This window comes from Xyrauchen texanus, chromosome 42 (genome assembly GCF_025860055.1).
Source record: "Xyrauchen texanus isolate HMW12.3.18 chromosome 42, RBS_HiC_50CHRs, whole genome shotgun sequence".
NCBI lineage: Eukaryota > Metazoa > Chordata > Actinopteri > Cypriniformes > Catostomidae > Xyrauchen > Xyrauchen texanus.
In genome coordinates this window covers 27,702,892-27,725,614 of record NC_068317.1, presented here as the reverse complement: position 1 = coordinate 27,725,614, position 22,723 = coordinate 27,702,892, and the positions used below count along the sequence as shown (strand labels likewise).

At 37.8% G+C, this 22,723-nt stretch overlaps 1 protein-coding gene across 2 annotated transcripts in view; it reads left to right on the top strand.

Annotated features, from left to right (window-relative positions):
* Positions 1 to 278: 278 nt before the first annotated feature.
* The window catches only part of LOC127634848 (ras suppressor protein 1), a 35,532-nt gene continuing 13,087 nt past the window's right edge, over positions 279 to 22,723 (top strand). For both annotated transcript variants that reach the window (XM_052114562.1, XM_052114563.1), the window contains exons 1-8: positions 279 to 423; positions 565 to 676; positions 901 to 951; positions 4,938 to 5,058; positions 7,747 to 7,865; positions 9,152 to 9,234; positions 10,094 to 10,208; positions 12,457 to 12,589. In XM_052114562.1, coding sequence (XP_051970522.1) covers positions 568 to 676; positions 901 to 951; positions 4,938 to 5,058; positions 7,747 to 7,865; positions 9,152 to 9,234; positions 10,094 to 10,208; positions 12,457 to 12,589 — 731 coding nt within the window. In that variant the 5' untranslated portion in view covers positions 279 to 423; positions 565 to 567. The remainder of the gene's footprint in view (positions 424 to 564; positions 677 to 900; positions 952 to 4,937; positions 5,059 to 7,746; positions 7,866 to 9,151; positions 9,235 to 10,093; positions 10,209 to 12,456; positions 12,590 to 22,723) is intronic.

Genomic DNA, 22,723 nt, shown 5'->3' with positions numbered 1-22,723 from the left:
GGCCCTAATAAAAAGAAAACACGTAGTCAGGGGGTATGATACAGCAAAGTTACCATAGCGTTTACACACGTTTCTGGTGTCTAAACTGTATTCCAACTTATTTTCGTTGATTGGTCGAATGATACAATACGATGCAGCGGATCGTATTTTGATTGGATATCTTTGTTCCTTTTTTCAACTCTCTAGCAGCAGATTGGACAACGGAACAGAATTCAGCGTAAAATTCTTTCGCTTTCTCTGGACCCCGGAAATACTACTTTATGGAAGGAATGCAGAGACTTTTATAGACATACTGTCAACTTCCGGTTGGGTTTGTGCGACTGACTTGATACAAACATATTTGGTTTTACTGCCCTGAGGGTCCGAATATTTGTTATTTGTATCAGTTTTTCCTGTATGCTTACGTTTATTCCGCACAGTTAGGTAAAAACTGAGTTCGCTATTTATACTGTTTTGAGTGGCTTAGTCTTCATCAGTATTTTAAGCTAATGTGACTGTTCTAGAGATAATAAAGATATCCTATGCTTGTTGTCGGGTCTGTTATTTATTTATCTTTGCTTGTAGAAAATGTCTAAGTCCCTGAAGAAGATAGTGGAGGAGAGTCGGGAAAAGAATTTGCCAGAGGTGGACATGTGTGACAGAGGAATATCAAACCTACTGGATATTCCTGGGCTGTGTGAGTGGACGGATCATTTGTTTGCTGTTTTCAACATGGACAGTTGCAAGTTTAAATTTACATCGTGTGTAATGGATGTGTGGAGGATGACTCTGACTTGTTTACACTGTAAATGTATATAACTGTTATGATCTGCTTTGTCATATTTAAATGTTTACAGTTGCAATGATGAATGACATCATCAGTTACGTCATGTAAACTTGTGTTGTTATTTTGTTTTGCAGTCACCTTGTCCAATATAACCCAATTGGTGCTAAGTCACAACAAGCTGAATGGTAAGATATTAATATTTTCAGTCTCAGTCTCTTCATGTCTATTTATGAGACATGAAAATCAGTTATATCAGCATACACCTTTTATTGGTAAGTATGTCTTGAATCCTGCTCAACACTTGACCTACAACTTTTTGATTTGAAAGCTTTTTATTTGATAATGCTTTGGAGTCAATGCACAGTTATTGCACATAGAAATGAACATTTAGACAGTACAGTGGATGTGTCTGATTCATCCTATATCTATAAAGGATTAATTCAGGTTTATTGGGCCACTTTTTGACAGCCATATGATTTAAATAATTTGATCAGTCTTCAAAAGCGTATGTGCACAATGCACAGTCAATACACAATTATCGTAAAAAAAATGTAGTTGTCATGTGATTTTTACAATATGAATCATTCTGTAGCAGGTTTATAAATGCAAAGCAGATATTTGATGATGACCGGAGACTTACGGTTCCTGAGAGGTGCAGGTAGAACCTGGTGAAGTCCACTAGAGGGCTGTCTTGTCATTGCTAATCACAGGTTGTTCTGATTTTCTAGTCTGCTCATTTTAAGTTGCCTTAAAGGGGGTAGTTCACCCAAAAATGAAAATTATCTAATCATTTACTCACTCTCAGGCCATGCCAGATTTGCATGAATTTCTTTCTTCTTCTCATATTTTTAGAAGAATATCTCAGTTCTTTTGTTCTATTCAATACAAGTGAATGTGGACTAGAATGTGAAGCTCTAAAAAGGCAGCATAAATGTAATCCATAAAATTCAATCCATGTCTTCTGAAGTGATATGATTGTTGTTGGTGAGAAACGGATCACGTTTAAGTCCTCTTTTACTATAAATTCTCCTCCCTGCCCAAGATGTAGCTTCACCAAACAACAAATGAATAAGAATGTGAAAGTGAAAATGGAGATTTATAGTAAAACAGGTCTTTAATATTGACCTGTTTCTCATCCACACCTATCATAACACTCTCAAAGACATGTATTTAACCACTGCAGTTGTATGGATTACCTTTGTAATGCTACCTTTATATGCTTTAAATTGTGGCCACCATTAATTTGCATTGAATGGGCCTACAGAGCAGAGGTATCCTTCTATAAATCTTTGTTTGTGTTCTGCTGAAGAAAAAAGTCATACCCATCTGGGATGGCATGAGGAGTAAATTATGAGAATTTTCATTTTTGGGTGAACCATTCTGTTAAACTTCATAACAGAGTGAGAGAGGGGAGAATATGATAATTCTAAATTTAGAAAATGAAACTAGTATGCATTTTGTAAACATTGTTTTTAACTGCCATGTTTGGAAGACCTATCTGAGTTTAAGAAGAATCTTTCTGTGTGTTCCTCTAACTTGTTTATTCAGGGGTATATATATTTGGTCGACTGTTTGTCAGTGTAGTTTGGAGTTCAAAATTAAGATTTTTCCTCATCCGCATAATCTTTGGGTCCACAGTAATCACCCTGAGCCATGTTCACTCTCATCTGATTTGTACAGGCAATGTTTGGTCGGGGATTTGTTTGTTTATCTTATTCTTAATCTCCATGAAGATGTGATAAAGCACATTTCTGTCAGGTATTGTCTGTTGTATGATCAAAGCTTTTTAATACGATTTATAAGCAGACTTTCAGTTACGGGTCACACTACTTGTTTGTTGCTACTTTAAATGAGTGAGAAAATTATACTGTCGTTTTCAGTTACAGATAAGATGGGACACTTTTATATTTTCTATAATGAATTAACAATATATCCTGAGATTCCGTTTTTCATGTTCAAGTCCTCACCCTTTTATCTTTTTTTCTTTCCCTTTCCTTTCCTCCTTTCCTTTACCTCTTCCTCTTTCTTTCTCCTCTTTCCTTACTTTTTCTTACCTTTTCCTCTTTCTTTCTCCCTTTCCTTTCTCTCTTTGTTCCCTTCCATTTTTTGTCCTTTTACATTTTCCTCTTTTTTTTCCTCTTTCCTTTATTTTTCTTTTTCCGTTCCTATCCTTGCCTTCATTTTTTTTCCTTTCCCTTTCTTCTTCCTTAATTTTCCTTTCCTTTTCATTTCCTTTTCCTGTTTAATTTCCTTTACCGTTCCATATTTCTTCTCTTTCTTTCCTTTGCTTTTACATTTTATTTTGCTCTTTCTTTCCTTTTAATATCTTTTCATCTTTTTTCTTTTTATATTTCCTTTTCCCTTTTCCTCCTCCACTCCTTTCCTTTTACATTTTCTTTTCCTTTCCTTTTACGTTTTTCCTTTTTTCTTTTCATTTTTCCTTTTCCGTCTCCTCTCCTCCTGGCAGCTTAAAGAGCAGAGATAAGGAATCTCCCATCTTTTGAACTTTTCATGGTAGTTATTGATTACAGTGACATTTGAAACCCTTTCATTAGTGGCTTGTGAGTAAAGCAGGGCTGCTGTTCAGGCCACGCAGGCAGCAGCTCATGTAATGAGGAGAGGAGATCTTGGCAAAGGTGCAAACCCTTTCTATATAGTCCCATACTCTTTGTCCTGTTAGCATCATCTTGCTCTGCCTGCTATAGAGACACTACTAATGCCAAGGACATACACTTAAAATGTACACAGCTGTATGTAGATGTGCATGTGTTTTCAAGCAGTTCTTGTATTCACAATCAGCTTGTTTCTGCATGTACTAAAAAATGCTTCCATTGTACTAGAAAAGCCTGTAAAAGGACAGCCTCCAGCAGCCGGTTGCAATTTAGAGGTCTGTCTCTGGCTTAAGATGATAAAGTGTAGAGGTCTGGTGAAGGGACATGTCTTAAGGAGGGAAATGGCGGAGCTGAGATCAATCTTGTATGTCATTTGAAGATGTGTTCTGGGCATTGTTGTGTGGCCTGTCCCAGGACCCTGACATACGGTACAGGGTTCAGTGTCCTGTGTCTCTCGACATATGCATAGGTCCAATGGGACATAGGGAAACACAGTTATATATTTCAAGTATCTTTTATGGGAGGATAGGTAAGGGAAATGATTGAGCGAACTGACTCAAATGTTCTCTACTTGCTTGGATGCACAAGGTGGAGTAATTTATATATATAACATTTATTACAGTTTACATTTCAAGAACACTATTTATATAGTTATTTATAACACAGCTCTCTAGTATAATTGATTCTGATTGGTCAATCATGGCATTCTACCATCAAATGTTTTTGTATAATGACTACTAAACTGTATAATTGTCTGGCAAAATTATAAGTAGCTGTATAAAATGCAAGAAAATGTGAGTGTAGTAGTACATTGTCCCTTATATATACAGCAAGTAATACAAAACATTTGTAATTCAACAGTATAGTATATAACTGTCATTTAACATTGTTGGTATATTGGTTGTTAATTGTTGTTTGTTAAACAAATATTTTAACAAACAATATGACATTAAATCATTAATAAGAGATCATTAGCTAATGGGCATGTAAATGGCTAGAAATGTCATGAAACTTGAATTTATTTAAAAAATCATTGGTGTGACAGCTTAATCATTTGTTCCACCGTGTCCTGGGCTGACCAGCTCTCGTTGATCTCTCTGGAGGTATTCGTGTCATGCTGTTTGTGTAAACCTCTCCTGCCTTCCCTCCTCCGTAATGAGGGGCCATTGATCAGCCATTTATCGGATAGAGCTCCTGTTTGGCCCATCGATCTCTGTCGGCAGCAGAAGGGGGCAGGATGGCCTTGTGGGAAGGGAGGGGCGATACTGATCCGTTATGCTAAGGCCTCCATCATTAAAATTTCTAATCTATCGCTGGGGTAGTGACCCATAATTGAGCCATCAAAGACAGAACATCTTTCCACAGCAGGTCACCAGAGAGCCTTTGCTGTCTGCTTGTTAGACCTTAATGGTCGTTTGGGAACTCTTTATCTTGAACATTGTATTGGTGATTAGTAGACAGTCAATTGAAATGCTTTGACTGATGTGAGATTGATGATATCCGCAAAACTATAGTTGTGCTAATTTCTTTTTTCTCACCCTTTCTCTCTCTCTCTTTAGCTGTGCCTCCAAACATTGCAGACCTGAAGAACTTGGAGGTATTGAACATGTTCAATAACCAAATTGAGGAGCTTCCAACCCAGATCAGTAGCATTCAGAAATTGAAACACCTGAACCTTGGGTTAGTGTGACCGTCCCGACTCCTCATCTCTTTTCTCTTATTATGTCTTCTTTGTTCATCTCGTCTCATCTCCTTCATTCTTGTCCCATCTCTTTTCTTGCTCCGCCTCATCTTCTTTTTCTCTCATTCCTTGTCTTTTTTTGTCTTGTCTCTTCTGTTCTTGGCTTGTTTCTTGTCTTTCTTGTGTACTCATCTCTTTTCTTATCTCATCTTCTCTTCCCTTTTTTGTCATTACACATCTCATCTCTTCTGTTCTCTTCTTATCTCATCTCTTATCTACTCTACTCTTCTCTGCTCATCTGTTTCCTCGTCTCATCTCGTCTCATGCCCTACTCTTGTCTCATTTATTGTCTTTTCTCATCTTGTCTCTTCTGTTCTTGACTCATCTTGTATCCTCGTTTCATCTCTTATCTTTTCTCATCTCTTCTGTTCCCTTATCTCATCTCTATCTACTCACCTCATCTCATGTCCTTTTATTTTAATCTCATCCCCATTCACTTCTGTTCTTGCCTTTTCAGTTCTCTTTTCTACTTTCTCCTCTTTGCTGTCTTGTTCTCATCTAATTTCTATTCTCATTCTTTTCTCATCTCCTTCTATTTTCATCTCCTTGTTTTTTTCTCATTTCTTCTCTCCTGTTCTCTTCTTGTGCCATCTCTCTTGTCCATTTGTCTTGTCTCATCTCTTTCCATATCTCATTTTATCACCTGGCCTGACCTTAAAGCTTTGTTTGCATTTTGCTTGGACAGGAGACAGTTTGTAGCATCAGTCTTGTATGTTTTGCACAATCTCTTATTTCATGGTTTTCAAAGTATAGCTATTAAAAAGACAAAGGAGCACTTGTCAATCCTTTGTCTGGTTAATCGAAGCGCTGCTCTCTTTATTCTTCTCTTTTTCTCTGACTCACTTCATCCCTGGTCATCTGGTCATCCACTGGTATTGAGAACCCACCTGAGCACCACCCAAATTCCAAGGGTTCTCCTTCTCCACTGAGGGTGGAGCCTCCGCAATGTCACGCTGGATTAAAGTGCAACACGATCTGCCCTGCGTCTGGCACCGCACATTTTTATTGATTTGCTGTCAGACGCACCATTTCTACACATAATCTTGAAAACATAAGCTGGGTTGTTGTATTCCCGGCTGCGACTCCTGACTCAAATGTGCGTATTTGTGTGGGGGTGCGCACACAAGTGTGTGCCAGCTCGCTTTTCTGATCTCATTTGTCAAAACAATTCCCCTTCGCTTGTAATTGCTTCGCAAACATGTGGTGGAATCAATTTGTTTGTTTCTTTTAAATCTGTTAAAAAGTTTGGGTGTCTTCACGGCAACTGAGTGTCATTTGGAAGGAAGAAGGGTAGAAATAAAAGAAGTGAAAGGAAGGAATGGAAAGAAAAAAGAAAGAAAGAAATATTGAAAGGAACAGAGAGGAAGGAATTAAAGAAGGACGTGAAAGGAAGGAAATAATTGGATTGACGGTGGGACATGAAATGAAGGAAAAGAATGGAAGGAATTATAGAAGGATGTGAAAGGAAGGAAATAAAGAAGGATTTGGAAGGAAGGAAGGAAGAAAGAAAGAAAGAAAGAAAGAAAGAAAGAAAGAAAGAAATGAAAAGAAGGGAAGGACACATTGACAGGACATTTAAATAGCAAGAGTTAATCAGCATCTATTTTAGGCGCCTCGCTGTCTGTCTTTCTCTCTATCTCTGTATTTTTCCTTGTTTTTTCCTCATTGTGGGGCATCTTGATCACAAATTTAAAATTCTGTGTTCTAAAGTTTTCCAGCCAAAATGTAATATGTTATTGAATATTATGATTTTAACAATAACAGACACAATACATTTCGGTTATCGCCTGCACTCTCTCTGCTTAGAAAAGTGAGCGCCAGTGGGCGGGGCCAAGGGTGCGGTGATATAAAGTTGGCATTGATGTTGTTACTGTAGAGGCGGTCATGAATTAACGGGCTCCCTAATGATGTAGGGAAGTCTTGTAAGTAGAGAACGAGGCATTTTTCCAGCTTAGTTTCAATAAATGCTTTTATTGCATTGGTATCAAGGAAAATTTGATTCCTCATGAAATGACCCCTTTAAGAAGTATACAGTAGGGTCAAAAAGGTTTCATTGAAATCTGGGACTCAGAATCTAATTTAAACCTGGAAATAAAACGTTCTAGGATTAAAAAAAAAATTAAAAAAAAAAGAACACAGAAGCAAACTTGTGGAGTCAAAGGGGCACAAACCCAATGCTAAGAAATTCTGACATTCATGTTCATTTTTCACTCAATTTTCACTCAAATGCCTATATGCTGAAACATTTTTTTGTAGAAATTAAAAAGTTATGTTAAATTAGAAAAATGCAAAATATAAGCATTTTTACTATTCGTCTCTTTTGGACCCCTTTGTATATAACTTTCAAGTTATATATGTGAGCTGTGTTATAAATCATTGTTGTGTTTGAAATATCAGTCATAATCAGTGAGATGGATCTGTGCGGCCTGCGTTTGTCTGTCTCTGTTTGCTCAGACGAGTCAGTCTACTATGGATTTTCAATGGGTTCCCCTGTGTCAAGAATTGACGGGCGTTTTACACGTGCTCGCGCGCGCGTTTGTGTGTGTATGCTTGCGTATGTTAAAGCTGATGACTTTGTTAAAATGCTGTTTTATTGTCTGTGTGTGTGTGTGTGTGTGTGTGTGTAGGATGAACCGGTTGAGTACTCTTCCAAGAGGGTTTGGATCTCTTCCTGCATTAGAAGTTCTGGATCTCACATACAACAACCTGAATGAGTCCTCGCTGCCCGGGAATTTCTTTTACCTTAGTAAGTCAGCAACACACAACATATCACCACAGTAGCTTGTATCACTCTTACTTGTCTTGGCCTCGAACGGCAAGCCCACAAACTGTTGAGGGACCATTCATGTCTGATTCATATTGCATGCTAAAATACATTAAAAATCGCAAGATCAAATCTGAGTGAGATATTTTACTAACAGTGTGCAAACAGCATAACAGTTAACTTCATCATCATCATACTCTTCATCAGTCCAATCAGCTGGTCCCATCAGAGGATGATGATGATTAGTGATGGAGCACTAATAACCTGTAATTTTAATGCCAGTCACATAATGAAAACACCATCTTAACATTAATCAAGGTCTCTGATCCCTACACACACACACACACACACACACACACACTCTTTAGCACATTCCCAAATCATTTATCACTGCTGTTTGGAGTGGCTGTCATATCGGATGTGAAATTGACTCTGACTTCTTAAAAGCAAGTTGAAATTGATATGATTCATGAATGAGCCACCGGTTGCTTTAGCCAATCATAGCATTGGATGGAGGTGTATGTAAAGGTCTTTTCACAGAAGATGATTTTTATGTCTGCGAAAAGTTGTTTGTACAAAGTTATGTCAGATGTTTTAGCCAATATTTAATTCCAAACATAACAATTACATTGGTAATGAATAACTAGAGGTTCATTAGCAAATAACGGCAGTCTCACAGCTAAAATTATGATTTAGACTTTACAGCTAATTAATATACTTTTATTTTATTTGTATTTTTTTAAGGAGAAACTTCCCTTATACTTGTGTTGTAACCATGAGATTTTTGCTTAAAAAGAAAAACGATGTATGAACATTCCTTAAAATCCCATTATTCAATTAATTTAAGAAACAACTGACAGATTAATTGTTGTTGATTACAGCCCTAGTAATTATCTACTTGTTGTATAGGATTTGTAAAATTATCTTGGTACAGAATATGTAGTTTTGTTTACTTGCTTTTTTAATAGTGTATTATATGTGAAAGTGTGACTGTGAGTTTATCTCTTGTCACTTTGCACTGAAGTACAGTGTGTGTGTGTGTGTGTATTTGATGATAGTTGTCGATCCGTTGATCCCATGTATGCGTGTGTGTGTGTGTGTGTGTGTGTGTGCGTGCTTGCAAGATCGTAGTCATGTTGTATCAATCAGAGATGACTGTTTGTATTGATCAGTGGTTGCAATATACCAGCCTCTTACACATACACACACACTCATAATCTCTCTCTCTCTCTCTCTCTCTCTCTCTCTCTCTCTCTCTCTCATTTCAGCCACCCTGCGTGCGCTCTATCTCAGTGACAACGATTTTGAGATTTTGCCCCCAGACATCAGCAAACTGGCCAAGCTACAGATAGTGAGTAATTTATCTAAATTCCATCTAAAATCAATTGCTTTTGTGGCAGTGCTGTGTGCCTTGTGTGTTGGATTTATTCTCTGTGCCGTGTGTTCTTTTTTTAAGATGCAGTGAGAGCTGATTTAGAGGCTGATCTTCACCTAGCTCAGATCAGAGTGGATGCACAGTCACAGTCACATAAAACGAATGATAATTAACTTTTTGTAACTTAAAAACATAAAATGTTGATATTTTACCTTACAATATATCATATAATATTGAAATATTCAAGACAACATGAAACTGCGTTCACAAAGCATTTAGCTTCCTTAATTTTATGTATTTCTGTGTGAAACCAAATATTTATAGGGAAATAATAAAGGGCTGGGGTTGATTTTATCCACAGGGGTTTATTTGCCACATAATGCAAGATAATAGTGAATGTCAAGCTCAAAAAAAGGACAAAAACCATGAAATCACAGTAGAAGTATTCAAAGTGAATGAATGGCTTCTGAAGACTTGTAATATAGTGCATCAAGTTGTATCAATTACTTCTACTTTGTGTTTTTTCTTCTTTTTTTTTCTATTTTTGAGCTTGATAGACTGGAGTCACTATTTACTTTCATTTTATGGCATATAAACCCTGTGAAGACTAAACATTCACCTTTTTTGTTCCATGGAAGAAATAAAGTAATTTGGTTTTGGGACAACATGAGGGTAATTAAATGATGACACAATTTTCATTTGTGGGTGAACCGTTCCTTTAAGCAATCAAAAAAGTCCATATTGATTTCATGTCATCTGTAATCTTGCCTGTCCCTTAACATGAAGGATTTGTTGGATGCACAACAGTTTCCAATTCTTCTGTCTCTTTTCATAGTTGAGTCTGAGGGACAATGACCTCATCTCTCTGCCCAAGGAGATTGGAGATCTGGCTCAGCTAAAGGAACTTCACATTCAGGGGAACAGACTCACAGTACTGCCTCCTGAACTTGGTAAGACATTCAATTATGTGTAAATGTCTGCATGTAATTGAATCCTAAGGGTAATGATTGGTTGATAGGGATGCATACACCAAATACAATTCTTTGCACACCCATCTCAACCAAAAGACATCCACGCATACATTTTACTACCAAGAGTGGCACACTGATTTGCTGTAGATATGTCTCTCTTCTCTGATTGGCTGGATGTTTACAGAGGGGAGTACAGCTCACTGACCCCACAGAGTGTTGCTACTTGGGGTCAACCTGTGTTAAACTGCTCTCCGCCTGAGTGTTCACTCTGGAAAAACCTCCACACTCACGCATCAGCACACAAGAACCGATTGTCCTTCTGACAGCAGTTTTTCTTTCCGTCTTGTTTCGTTCCAACAATCTATTCTAGTGCATTAGTATACAAGCATTATATCAGCACTCACCTTAAGTGTCACATAAACACATCCTCTATAACAAGCACTTTTCTTCTGCTCTTCTAACAATATTGAGATCATCTGGTACAGTTATTCTCAGTATGGACACACCACACACTCACTTTTGTCTCCCTATGTTTCGTGGGGGAATTAAGAGGATAATTTACTTGAATAATAAGTTTGGACAAAAATAATAGGTGTGTTATTACTTTTCTAAGCTGTCAGACTTTCAGATTTTCAGCATTTAAGAAGAGTAAAAAATGTATAGAAAAAAAGACTAAGCTGATTTTAACTGGGGTAAACTGACCTAACTGGTCTAATCTCCCAGCCTGGTTCAAGCTGGTGTTCAACTGGCTTTGTTGGTCTGCCAACTGGTCCCCCAGACTGACCAGCTGATAAGTGCCCTAAACATATAGTCTTGAGGGATGGCTCTTTTGACCAATAAGCAACCACCTAGAACACTCTAGGAACAGAGTAGCAACGCCCAGGCAACCATCCATAACACTCCAGCATCATGGTGGCGACTTATGCATGGGCAAGTGCCACTAATATTTTCTTAAAAAATATAAAAATCTAGTTTTATGTAGTGTTTCTGGAATGAGCAATTGTTTGTTGGTGTTATAGGTTTCTGTGAATGCTCTGGTCAGCAGGTCTTTGTCCTGTGCTCTCTGTAGTGGAGACCTGTGTGTAGCTTGTTAGGACCCTCTGTCATGTCCCTGTAATCCCACTCCACAGACCAGCCTCGTTAAGACTGCCGTTTCTCTCTCTCTCTCTCTCTCTCTCTCTCTCTCTCTCGGTGTGAGTGAGAAAGAAAGAGAGAGAGAGACCGGCTAACAAGGAGCAACCAAGCGCATATGCCAAAAGCAGGAATGGAGAAGAAGAGGAGGAAAAAGTGAGGGATGTGAAGGAGAGAGTGGAAAGAGGACATACAGACTTTCTTTGCTATTCAGAATATCTCATGTGTAAAGCTTATGTTTTAAACGGTTATACAATGTGAAAAGAGAGAGAGAGAGAGAGAGGGAGGTGAAAATTTAATCTGGACCAATCGTCTTCTGTACTATTGATTTTTGACTTGTACATGTATGTCTGTTTGTTTTTGGGGGGTTGCATATCTGAGTATGTTTGTGAGGTGTGTTGTGTGCTCCTCTTTGACAGCTCGCTCAACGTTTGCAAATCAGAAACATTTCATTAGACTCCTTGTTAGCCAAGATGAGCCACATTAGCACTTTCACCTGTACTGCTTCATTTGTACAGTTTAAACTAATTCTCTTCTCATTTTTCTCTTTTTGTCACTTCTATTCTTTACCGTCTATTCTTGTCATCTCAATTTATCTTGTCTCTTATCATCCCTTCTTGAATTTTCTCTTCTCTTCTTTTCTTTTCGTCTCTTCTCTTCTGTACTTCTCGTCTCTTTTCTTCTCATCTGGTCTCTTCTCTTGTTTCTTCTTGTTTCTTTTTTTGTCTTCACTCTTCTCGTCACTTATTTTCTGTTCTTTACCATCAATTCTTGTCTCATCTCAACACATCTTGTCTTTTCACTTCTCGGCTTGTTTCTTTTCTTGTCTCGACTTGTCTCTTCTCATCTCAACTCGTCTTTTCTCATTTTGTATTCTATCTTGTATCATCTTGTCTTGTTGTTTTCTTCTTATTCCGTCTACTCATTTTGGCTCTCTTAAATTTATATTGCTTCTCTTGACTTCTCTTGTGTCTTTTCTCATCTCCTTTTGTCTCTTTTAAATTGTCCCATTTCTTATTGTCTCATGTCTTCCATTTTCACATTCTTCTAATCTCTTCTCCTGTTTCAAATCCTCTCTCCCTGTTTCTCTCTGTAGGTAACCTGGACCTGACAGGCCCAAAGCAGGTGTTTAAGGCTGAGAATAACCCCTGGGTGACTCCTATAGCAGACCAGTTCCAGCTGGGCGTCTCTCATGTGTTTGAGTACATCCGCTCGGAGACCTACAAGTAGTATGTGATCTGTCCATCATTCTGTGCTGTTAAAAGTACATTTAAAAAGTAAAGGCACAGCCCTTTACAGTGTATTTGACTGACATAAAAGAGATGGTGGGCAATTGTAGCTTAATTGTTAAGAATCCTAGCCGCTTACACACAGGTAGCAGATTTGATCCCTTGTAGGACTGACTATAGGAAGCATAGTAAACACGACATAAGTCCTTTAGCACCAGATCACTCCACGTAAACAAGTCCTCTGTTAGTGTCAGATTTCAGCAATCTGATTGTGTCCTTTACCGTGTGTACACATCACAGATACGGTGTTGAAAGAGCCTGTCACATAAACTACAGCTCATCTATCTCCAGGTTTCCAAACTCTTAAACCGCAGCATCAGTCAGTCAAGAATCATGGGGCGCTCAGGGCTGTTTGCTTGATGTACTGCCCAACCTGCAGTCAGATGTGCTGTTCTCACTGTGTCCGTCTTCCAGCAGCCTGGGGCCAGCAAACAGTCCTGCTTGCTCTGTGATGAGCAGATACTACAACTTACTGCAGTCTGTAAAACACGGCATAAGTTGCGGCACTCAATGCCCATCAGATTAGATTAAACGCAAACCAGCAATATAACCTCACAACCCTTATACAAATGTCCTATCTGGGTCTTTAAATGTTCTGTAAGCGATGTTAGCTGTTCTGGAACTTCTTCCAGACTTAGACTCCGAAGGGGGCTCTTTCCAAAACCCCACCCAATAAAGATACAACTGTAACATCTTTTATTTTATTTTTTTTTTTTTTTCTGTTTACAGAGTCTAGGGCTGTCTGTTTCAGCACACCTATTTTAGTTTTTATCTGTCAGGTAACAGCAACTTTTTATGTGTGCCATTTCATACAGAATCGCTTACAGCAGCTTTTAGAGAAACTTCTCACTAAATGTGAGGTATATATTTAGTGTCTTTATACAGGCCAGTTTTATTGTGGCATATATTTTTCTGGAACAACCCTAAGGATGGTGATGAAAGAGTGGAAAGGTGCACTTATTTTATTATTTCAGGATCTGATGATTTAACGCACAATCAAACTAATTAAAATGAAAGCTGCAGGCGCTTCCCTAAAAGTCTTGTCGCTATGATTCTGTTTCAGTCACAGACAAGCACTCTTTCTTTTTCTATCTATTTTCATTTTAATACTACAAAATGCATTTTATAAAAAAATTTTTTTTGCTTTAGTGAAAAACAATTTGGATGACTCAACCAGCCAAAAACCTTATCGAAATCCTTTTGACCTGGGAAAAGAAGTTTCCGCACTAATTGTAGCATACGTTTCACGCCCCTGTTCCACTTACCAATCCCCCTTAACAGGAGAAGCAAATCCCCCTCCTTTTGATCATTTAGCTGCTTGCTGTGCCACTGTCTGGAGAGGACGGTCGTAACCCACTTACCAGAACTGATCTTCCCCAGCAGGCACAGCTAGAACCACCACGCTTCACAGTGTGTGCTGACACCATGACAGTATGTGTGTGTCTTTGTGGTGCGTAAAAATCAGATACTGCTATCTGAAATATTTTAATGGTTTTGTAAAAGATAGTGACTATTACAAATATTTTAATTTTGCATGCATTTAGTGCAACCTGCTGTCCAATTCTAGAATAAATCTCTTGATAAGTCTGGTTCTTTTTAATTAAACTGAATCGATAATAGGAGTTATTGGTCTGAATCATGGACTGAACTCGGTTCCTCACTGAATAAGCTGAAATAAGATGAGAACTGTTACTGTTATGTATACTTTTTGAAAGCAAGTGTTAAAAATGCTCATTCGTAAGGTTAGTGAAACTTGAATCAATCTATACTGAGTCTGATTGTTCATATGATAATGTGTAGTTAAAGATAAATATCTGTAACAGAGCTTCTGTCGTAATAATAAATGGTATTTGGAAAAATAAATAAAATTAGACCCATTTCAGAGAGCAAATCAAATGTCCCTGCTGCAAAAGCGAAGTCCCTTAGAAAACACGTACTGACTAATGCTGTTTGTGTTGTGAAACTTAACAATATTGCTTACGAATCTGAGACTTCATGTACATTGCATTGTATCGAATTAAAGTCCATAAGGTTTGAAGGTTGCATCGCTGATACTGTAGCTGACATTGCATTTTAAGCTAATCAATGCCATTTGGATCTGTCATCAAATTCATGTCAAGTAGTTGTCAAAACCGCCACATACATTCGATTTCTCAGATATCTGAGACTAAGCAGATCTAACTGCCATTTATCTTTTCCAAGTTCTATTATATTTGTGATGACGTTTTGCTCAGTAGAGTTGGTGTGACTTCACCCAAAAAAATTATAATTTAATTGTTCTAAAGCCATATAACATTTTTCTTCTGTGAAACACAAAACAAACAAGTTAGACATAATGTTAGGATGATCTTTTCCTTATACAATGAAAGTGAATGGTGTCTGATACTTAACATTCTGCCTAACATCTTCTTTTGTGTTCCATGGAAGAAAGTCATACATATTTGTAAATTATGACAGTTTGTACATTTTTGCGTGAACTATCCCTTTAATTACGGGGAAGAGATCCTGGTGTGTATACTTCTGTTTGTTTATATATTTGTGTGATTGCGTGTTTGTGTGAAAAAGAGAGACATAAGCTGTCTCACATTAGACAAGTGCTAACAGGTGTAATTCTCAGTAGTTGCATGTCCACAGTTAAACAGTTTCACTCTCACCTGCCTAAATGTCCTTCAGCTAAGAAATCACAAGACTCACACTTCTCTCTCTCTCTCTCTCTGTCTCTCACACCGCTCCTCACCTCATCCAGTTTTCTCCCCTGATGGACATTTTCCCATTTAAGATCACTGATCCAGCATCTTGTAATACCAAAACAGGATGTTAAAAAGACATCCACTTACAGGCTGCTTTCGTTTGGGTGCACACCGCAAAAAAAAACAAAAAACAAAACAAAACACATTCTTAAAGGTGCTCTCAGTATATAATTTTTTGTCGCTGTGATGAAGCGTTCCAACCAACACGGATAGTCGGAATTTCCACCTTTCATCTGGGGAAAGTGCAACAGTATGACACTTTAAGTCAGACTTCTAACTTGGAAATCCCATTTCGTCGAGATGCAGGTGGATGTTACGTCATGCAAACATGTCGACGCCCAGGGCAGGGAGGTTTACAAATTATTTTATTTTTTTATAATATCCATTAATGAGTCCAAGTTCTTACATTAAATGATAATAAAAAATGTTTTGCAGTATTTTGCAGAGAAAGGTGCAATCATTGTACCCCTAAACACCACAATGTAATCTATTTAAAAATTAAAAATAAGCTCTCTCTTTGACATCACTGTGTTTAGTTGTCAGGTAATTGTCACTGAATTTCGAATTAAGTGAAAAGTCACATCATACATGATCACCATCGTTCATCGCTGCCACTTCTGTGTACTCGTGCCCATCCCTACCATGACCTGAATCAAGTAAATTAATTAATGTTCAGTTATTAGCTTTAATTTACCTTGGAGCAAATGTAGGCGTCCTCGCTGAGGTTACTAATGTTCATTTGGAAATGAGGACTGACTGTGTAATCCATAGTATGCTCTTCTTGACATTTATTATTATCATTATTGAAGAAAGAAAAAAACACTGCGTTTATCCTCTCTTGGTACCTCGAGTCAAAATGCTGTAAAATTACTCACATTATTTCCGTAGGCTCTCATTGGAAAATAGCAAACACGTGTCAATAATGGTTGCCCGGCAACAGCTGCTAAAACAGGATTGGTCAGAAATGCGTTTAAGGCGGGGCTTAGCGAAGGGTCAATTATAATTGGTCAACAAGTGTGGAACTATGTTTAAAATGAGATAAATTCACCTGATAAGCAAATCTGTGTAAGATTTAACGGCCTGTGTTCAGATAATGTATCGTGAATATAAGTGTATTTTGTCAGATTGTTTTCACTTGTTTTGAATATGACCCCTTTTTTAACATGAAACAAGACAAATATACTGGTTAAAAACACTGTTTTCTTTTCTTAGTGTAGCAACCATAACTGCGGTAATATTATGGGTAGGATAAAAATATTCTCAGTCTTATTATTATTCAGATTGAAAACTTATGTAAATGAATGAAACTTAAGTATTGCAATAAAAGGATAGCATAGTATTGTTTTTAAATGTTTAGAAAACAATGCAAGCACTAAGAGGTACTCCTATGGTTAGTGTACACTTACCAATGTCTGCTTTCAGCATCATGCTGCTTTCACATCACTTACTTAATATTCATGAGCCAATATTTTATAGTGTTTCCCCTCTATTTTATCTTTAGTTTGGCCATTAAGATTAGCAGTGGTTGTCTTAAACCTGACTCATGTTCGTTCTTGAGCTATGATGTACTAGAATGTTCTATGTACTTCTGATGTCACACAATATGGTCTCTTATATTTAGAATTAAAGCAATTGACAACAAGTCCTTATTTCTCTTGTTTGCCGCTCTTCTGTCAGTTGGTTCAGTCTAAGCATGAACCGTAGGCAGAGAGGGGAAATAACCTGTCATGCATTTTTCATAGGCCGGCTTGTTAACCTGACAGAAAGATCTTATATCTGACTGACGGCATCGGGGAGACTCTCCGTGCTCATAATGCATTAACATATTGTAAAGCCGCCTCCCCGGCATCTTTTATTCATCTCCGAATCTAAACGCTTGTTGACCGCGGTTCAAGCGCTGCACTTTTCTTCACAGCTGTCCGTAGCTGACTGAAAAACCAGCCGCAATTAACTTCCCCAGCGGCACAGACCATGACACACAGACACACACACACAAGTCCTGGATCTATCCACTCAGATCAGACCTGTGCATGAGAAGCTGTATGAGTCAGCGGGAAATGAAAGATCACAGATCATAAATTGTTGCATGTTTATGATACAGAGAGAGACCCTCTCATACAGTGTCTGGGGTCAGATGTCCCCTTGCTGTGTGTTTTAATGATTAACTCTCAGTACAAACAGAAAAAAAGGCAGCATAGTGATGTGATAAAAATGAAATAAATAAATAAATAAATCTGTTAGCATAACAGGATTAAAGATTTATTAGATGATATCAACTCTGAAATGCTCCCGAGATGGTCTGATTATGTGGGTTATTGTCTGTCTGAAGCCTCTTGATCATCTACGTAGTCTCTCAAACACACAGTGACTTGTTTATTTTGTTTTGTAAAGTACTTGTCAAAGCTGTCTGTTGACAGAAGTGTAGGACTGCTTCTAATGAAGGAATGGAAGATTTTGGGTATTGTGCATAGAAATAGTGCATAGTTTTTCACGATCAGGATGGCGCCACAGATTGCTGCCTTGGTGCGTAGCTCTCCAATTCTTTTGTTGTTTTTGTTAGTTTGTCCTTTGTTTAGTCATTTTTGTCCAATCTGTTTTACCAGGGACAAACTGCTGAACATTCGGCAGCACATACCAGGCAATCTTTTCCTGTTTTTTGACTATTCAGACATTTTAGTCAGAGGCGCAGCTATGTTGTTTAAACGCACTATGAGACGCAGGCGAACAACATATCCTCACCCATACTAATAAGTACTTTTCAAATTCTGCTGCCTTATGCTTCACAGAAGCCTGGTGAGTGAAGCCATTCCAGACAGTGCGTTAGATATTCGGGCTTTCAGCTGTTCAGAGCAGATCGCATTGCGGATGTAATGGGGAAAAAAATTACTCTGGACCTCACACACCCAGCCATCTTCCTTTTTGAACTGTTGCCTTCTGGACGGTGCTACAGAGCACTGAGAACCTGATTAATTGATTAGTTACAGCTGTAATATATTTTTATTGCAGCACAAATTTTGACTGGAAAAACAAAAAATAACGGTTCATTTAGTTCAATCTAATGGTCGTTAGATCTAAAGCTCTGCCTATTGAGACACAGAGAAAAAGTAATGCGACCACACACTTGTCAAAATTATGAATTTAAATGCGCAATCCAGATATAATAATATCCACAGAACATAGAGGGGTTTGCACTCCAGAGAAAATGTATTATTTAATTTTTTATTTATTGTGATTTTCACAATGTGAAAGAAATTACATTACAAACGTGGCAGTGACCTTAAAAGTAGCACTTACTGTATAATAATAATAGGAAAAACCATTCAAAACACACTGGAACCTTCAGAATTTGGCCTGTGAGGCATCGGTATGGTATCCATCAAGGCTGCACAATTGACTGAATTAAGAATGATATCGCAATTTTTAGTGCTTCACCGTATAATTCTGTACGCATTTTGTTAACATTAGCGCTTCTCCTTCAGCATTGGAGTCAAAGATGTGTGAGCGCAGGGTGCCTCTAGTGGCTACTGGCGGCATTTCAGCACATAACATACACAACACATAAAACAGTTTAAATTGTCTTGCATCGCCTTGCCGGACAGCGAAAATGCATTTAATAGGTCTTGAGTTCCTTTTATCACCTTCCATGTAAAACGAACTGAATTCCATTATATTAGTTATGCTGATGAAAGTGGTTGGGAAATGTTTTCAGTTGCTATAGTTCACTCTGCTTGCTCTGTAATGTTATGTTGCTAGGGTTACAAACAGCACATTAATATCGAACAGTGATTAAAACTGACCGGAACTACATGCACATTCAATGGTTTGAACCGCATGCATTCCAGCCAACCAAAAGTATTCGAACAAATCATGGTATGATTGTGTTTAAAGTGGCTCTCGTCGATCTCTGAATAACATTGCTTCAAATTGCCAAAGTGTAAGTTTAATTCTCAGCACCAGCATGTGTTGCCATACTTGTACAGCTTTTCCATTGCTAAAAAACTGTTTACAATTCCAGTGAGTCGTGAGGCTGCGCCGACTTTGTTCCTGAGAGAACGAAAGAGACGGGGAGGGTTAGTGCGGTGCTTTCCACTTTCCACTTATTAAGGCGAAATACATTGAAACACAAAACGTTTAACAAAAGTTATATCAGATAATACAAACTGTTGTGTTGGTCAAGTCATGGGAGATGTGGCTATATTTGTTGGTTAGGACTCTAGTTTCAGTGTGTGGATGAGATGAGAGAGAAAGAGAGGGAGCCCAAGGACGCTTTTCAATTGAAATCAAAATACATTTAGGATATTATAGACATTGTTTGTCATTCTTTTTCAATGTACTTAACCAATGTCTTTGTTTTAATTGGTTATTTCATTGTGGTTGCCTGTAGGGCTCTTTGAAATAACTGAAATATTTTGGCGAAGTGATATGGAACCGCTATGTGGTCAAGACCTGGAACTACTTCATAGCCGTGCGTTCACTTGAAAAATAATTGCACAGATTAGAACGTCCGTCAACCAATCAGAATCAAGCATTCAACAGATCTGTGGTGTAAGTTAACATGAGAATATTGAAAATTGCTTACTAAACGTTGCTTTGCAATGTCATATCAAGTATTTCTACACCCATCATGACCATGTAAAGTCATTAAACCCTGACTACCACACCTGGAGTTTGTGAGTTTGAATCCCAGAACATGCTGAGTGACTCCAGCCAGATCTCCTATGCAACCAAATTGGCCCGGTTGCTAGGGAGGGTAGAGTCACATAGGGTGAGTTGTGGGTGGATGGCGTGAAGCCTCCACACGTGCTATATCTCCGTGGTAACACGCTCAACAAGCCTCGTGATAAGATGTGCAGGTTGACGTCTCAGACATGGAGACAACTGAGATTCGTCCTCTGCAAACCGGATTGAGGTGCGTCATTATGCCACCACGAGGTCTTGGAGTGCGTTGGGAATTCCAAATTGGGGAGAAAAAAAACACTCAAAATAAATTACATCGGTAACACATGACTAAGAAGTTAATCTGCCTAGAAAAATAGTCCCACTGTTTAAAGGATTATTATTATATACATTTTGCTTTACAAACTGAGAGATGAGTCAAAATCATTGTCTGTGGTGATTTGGTAATCAATATGCTCTCTGTAGATATTTACTTGTTTAATACCTATTGGTTTAAGATTGGACCGGTACCTGAAATGCTGCAGGTGAGAACCGCATAAAGGGCGATCTGTGATCCATCACCATTAGGCTCTTAAACCATACAATTAACCTCAGGAAACTGAACCTTTTCCAGTGGAGCTATCCCTGTATTAAGCGAACTCTAGGTTGTAAGATTTGTTACGCATACTCGCATTGCTCTCCTAATTGAGTGAGTTTCTTTGCTAGTTAAACCCAGCGCCCATGTTTCAATACTATAGACAAACTCTCCTTTCCATATTCTTTCTAATTATATTCATGCATTGCTGCCTCCTGAGATGGCCAAGCATTCAGACCGAGCTCTGCTGCAAAGAAACTGACACCAGATTTCCCATATTGCCCCTTATTCTGTAGTCATGCAGTTTAAAGGGGTAAAGAGCCAGCAGGTGCCCACAGTTCTCTAGATCAGCTGGACATTTTGACTTGTGGTGGCCCTATCACACTGTGCAAGCTGGAATTTCTATGTTCAGTTTGGGAGTTCTAAATGGTGCATGAAAGTGATCATTAACATGCCTGATATAGTGAAGGAAAATTGGTGTGTTGATTTGAAGAGAACTAGTTTTTACACTGGAATTGCTCACATTAACCCTCAAGTTATTGTTAAACCCATACATTGTTATTTTTTTCTGTGGAACACAAAACGAAAATTTTTAGGAATTGTCACAGATCTTCAGTATTCTCCTTACAACAGTTTACAGTGACCAACACTCTCAAGATCCAAAAAGTAGGAAAGCACCGATATCAGAAATCTCAATATCAGCTGATCCGATACCAGTTTTTTTTTTTTGCATAATCAGTTTAGAATATGTTTACATTATTGTGTGGAACTAATTGGGTGTGCTCTTTAATATGTAAAGAAACGCAAACCTCTAACTACACATTATTTGTTAACTAGTAAACTGGATAATGTTGCAGCAAAATTAACAGTAATTCCAGTTTAAGTCATCAGTAGAAAAGAAGCCGTTTTATTTTTGCTAAATGTTTTCAACTTGTATCTTGATTTAGATCTCTTTTTTTTGTTCAATTTTGTTGTAAGATATCAGCTCAATTTTCATTCACAGTTATTATTTGGAACCCATTCATCATAAATATTATAATAATATAATATATAGTAATATATCTCAATCGTGCACCTTATACTTTTAAACCCTCAAGCTTTTATTTTGACATTCTGAACTATCCAGGAAGTCCTGTAAGTGTGTCTGTTTGTAGGCAAGTTCACAGTAGTTTAATTCACTTTTTATTCAAATTCTGGTATAAAATAAATACATTAAAAAAAAAATCACCTCCAGTGCCATTCTTAATGCACATTATTAGTGAACCGAACTTTTGAGCATCTACATCTGAGATGTTGTTTGTGTGTAGCGCTCAAATATTGCACATGCGTGAAGGCTAAAAATAGACGAGTGTGTGTGTGTGTGTGTGTAAACAGAGCAGCTCTATTCACTGATGCGCTGGAGCTGCTCATGCATGTTATACATTTACTTCTTAAACACAGCCTTTTGTGATTCTCAGAGCTATCGCATGTCTTCAAGTGGCTTTGAATAAAATGCATGAGTCGTATGAACTACTTTAATTGTTTTTATGGTTCTTTATGTCATTTTTTTGAGCTTGACTGTAACTAACTTGACTAACGTACCGTGTCGGATTTGGATCGGACTCGTCGGACCAATACCCGATCCATCCAAAAGCTTCAGTATCGAAGCCAATACCGTTCCAGGTATCGGATTGGTGCATCACTACCAAAAAGGGTTGAAAAAAACATAAAACAAACAAAATATAGAAATCAAAAACACTTAAAATAAGCATTAATATTATTATTATATTTGTTTTTGGTTTTCATTTTTTGAGCTTAACAGCTGTTTTCACTATGAACTGTTGTTTTATGAAAAAGAGCTGAGTGAATATTCAACAAAAATCTCAGTTTGTGCTCCACAGGAAAAAATTATAACAGCATATGTGTTTGGATCGACATTAGGGTGAGTAAATAATGACATTTGTGGTGAACTCTCTTTAAGAGTACAGTTTGTGTCGTTTGTGTTGTTTATTTCTTGGTTTTGGAGGTTTTAAAGGTGAGCGGAGTTTCATCACTTCTCATTAGGTTGGAATCACAGACAGGAACTCCTGCTAG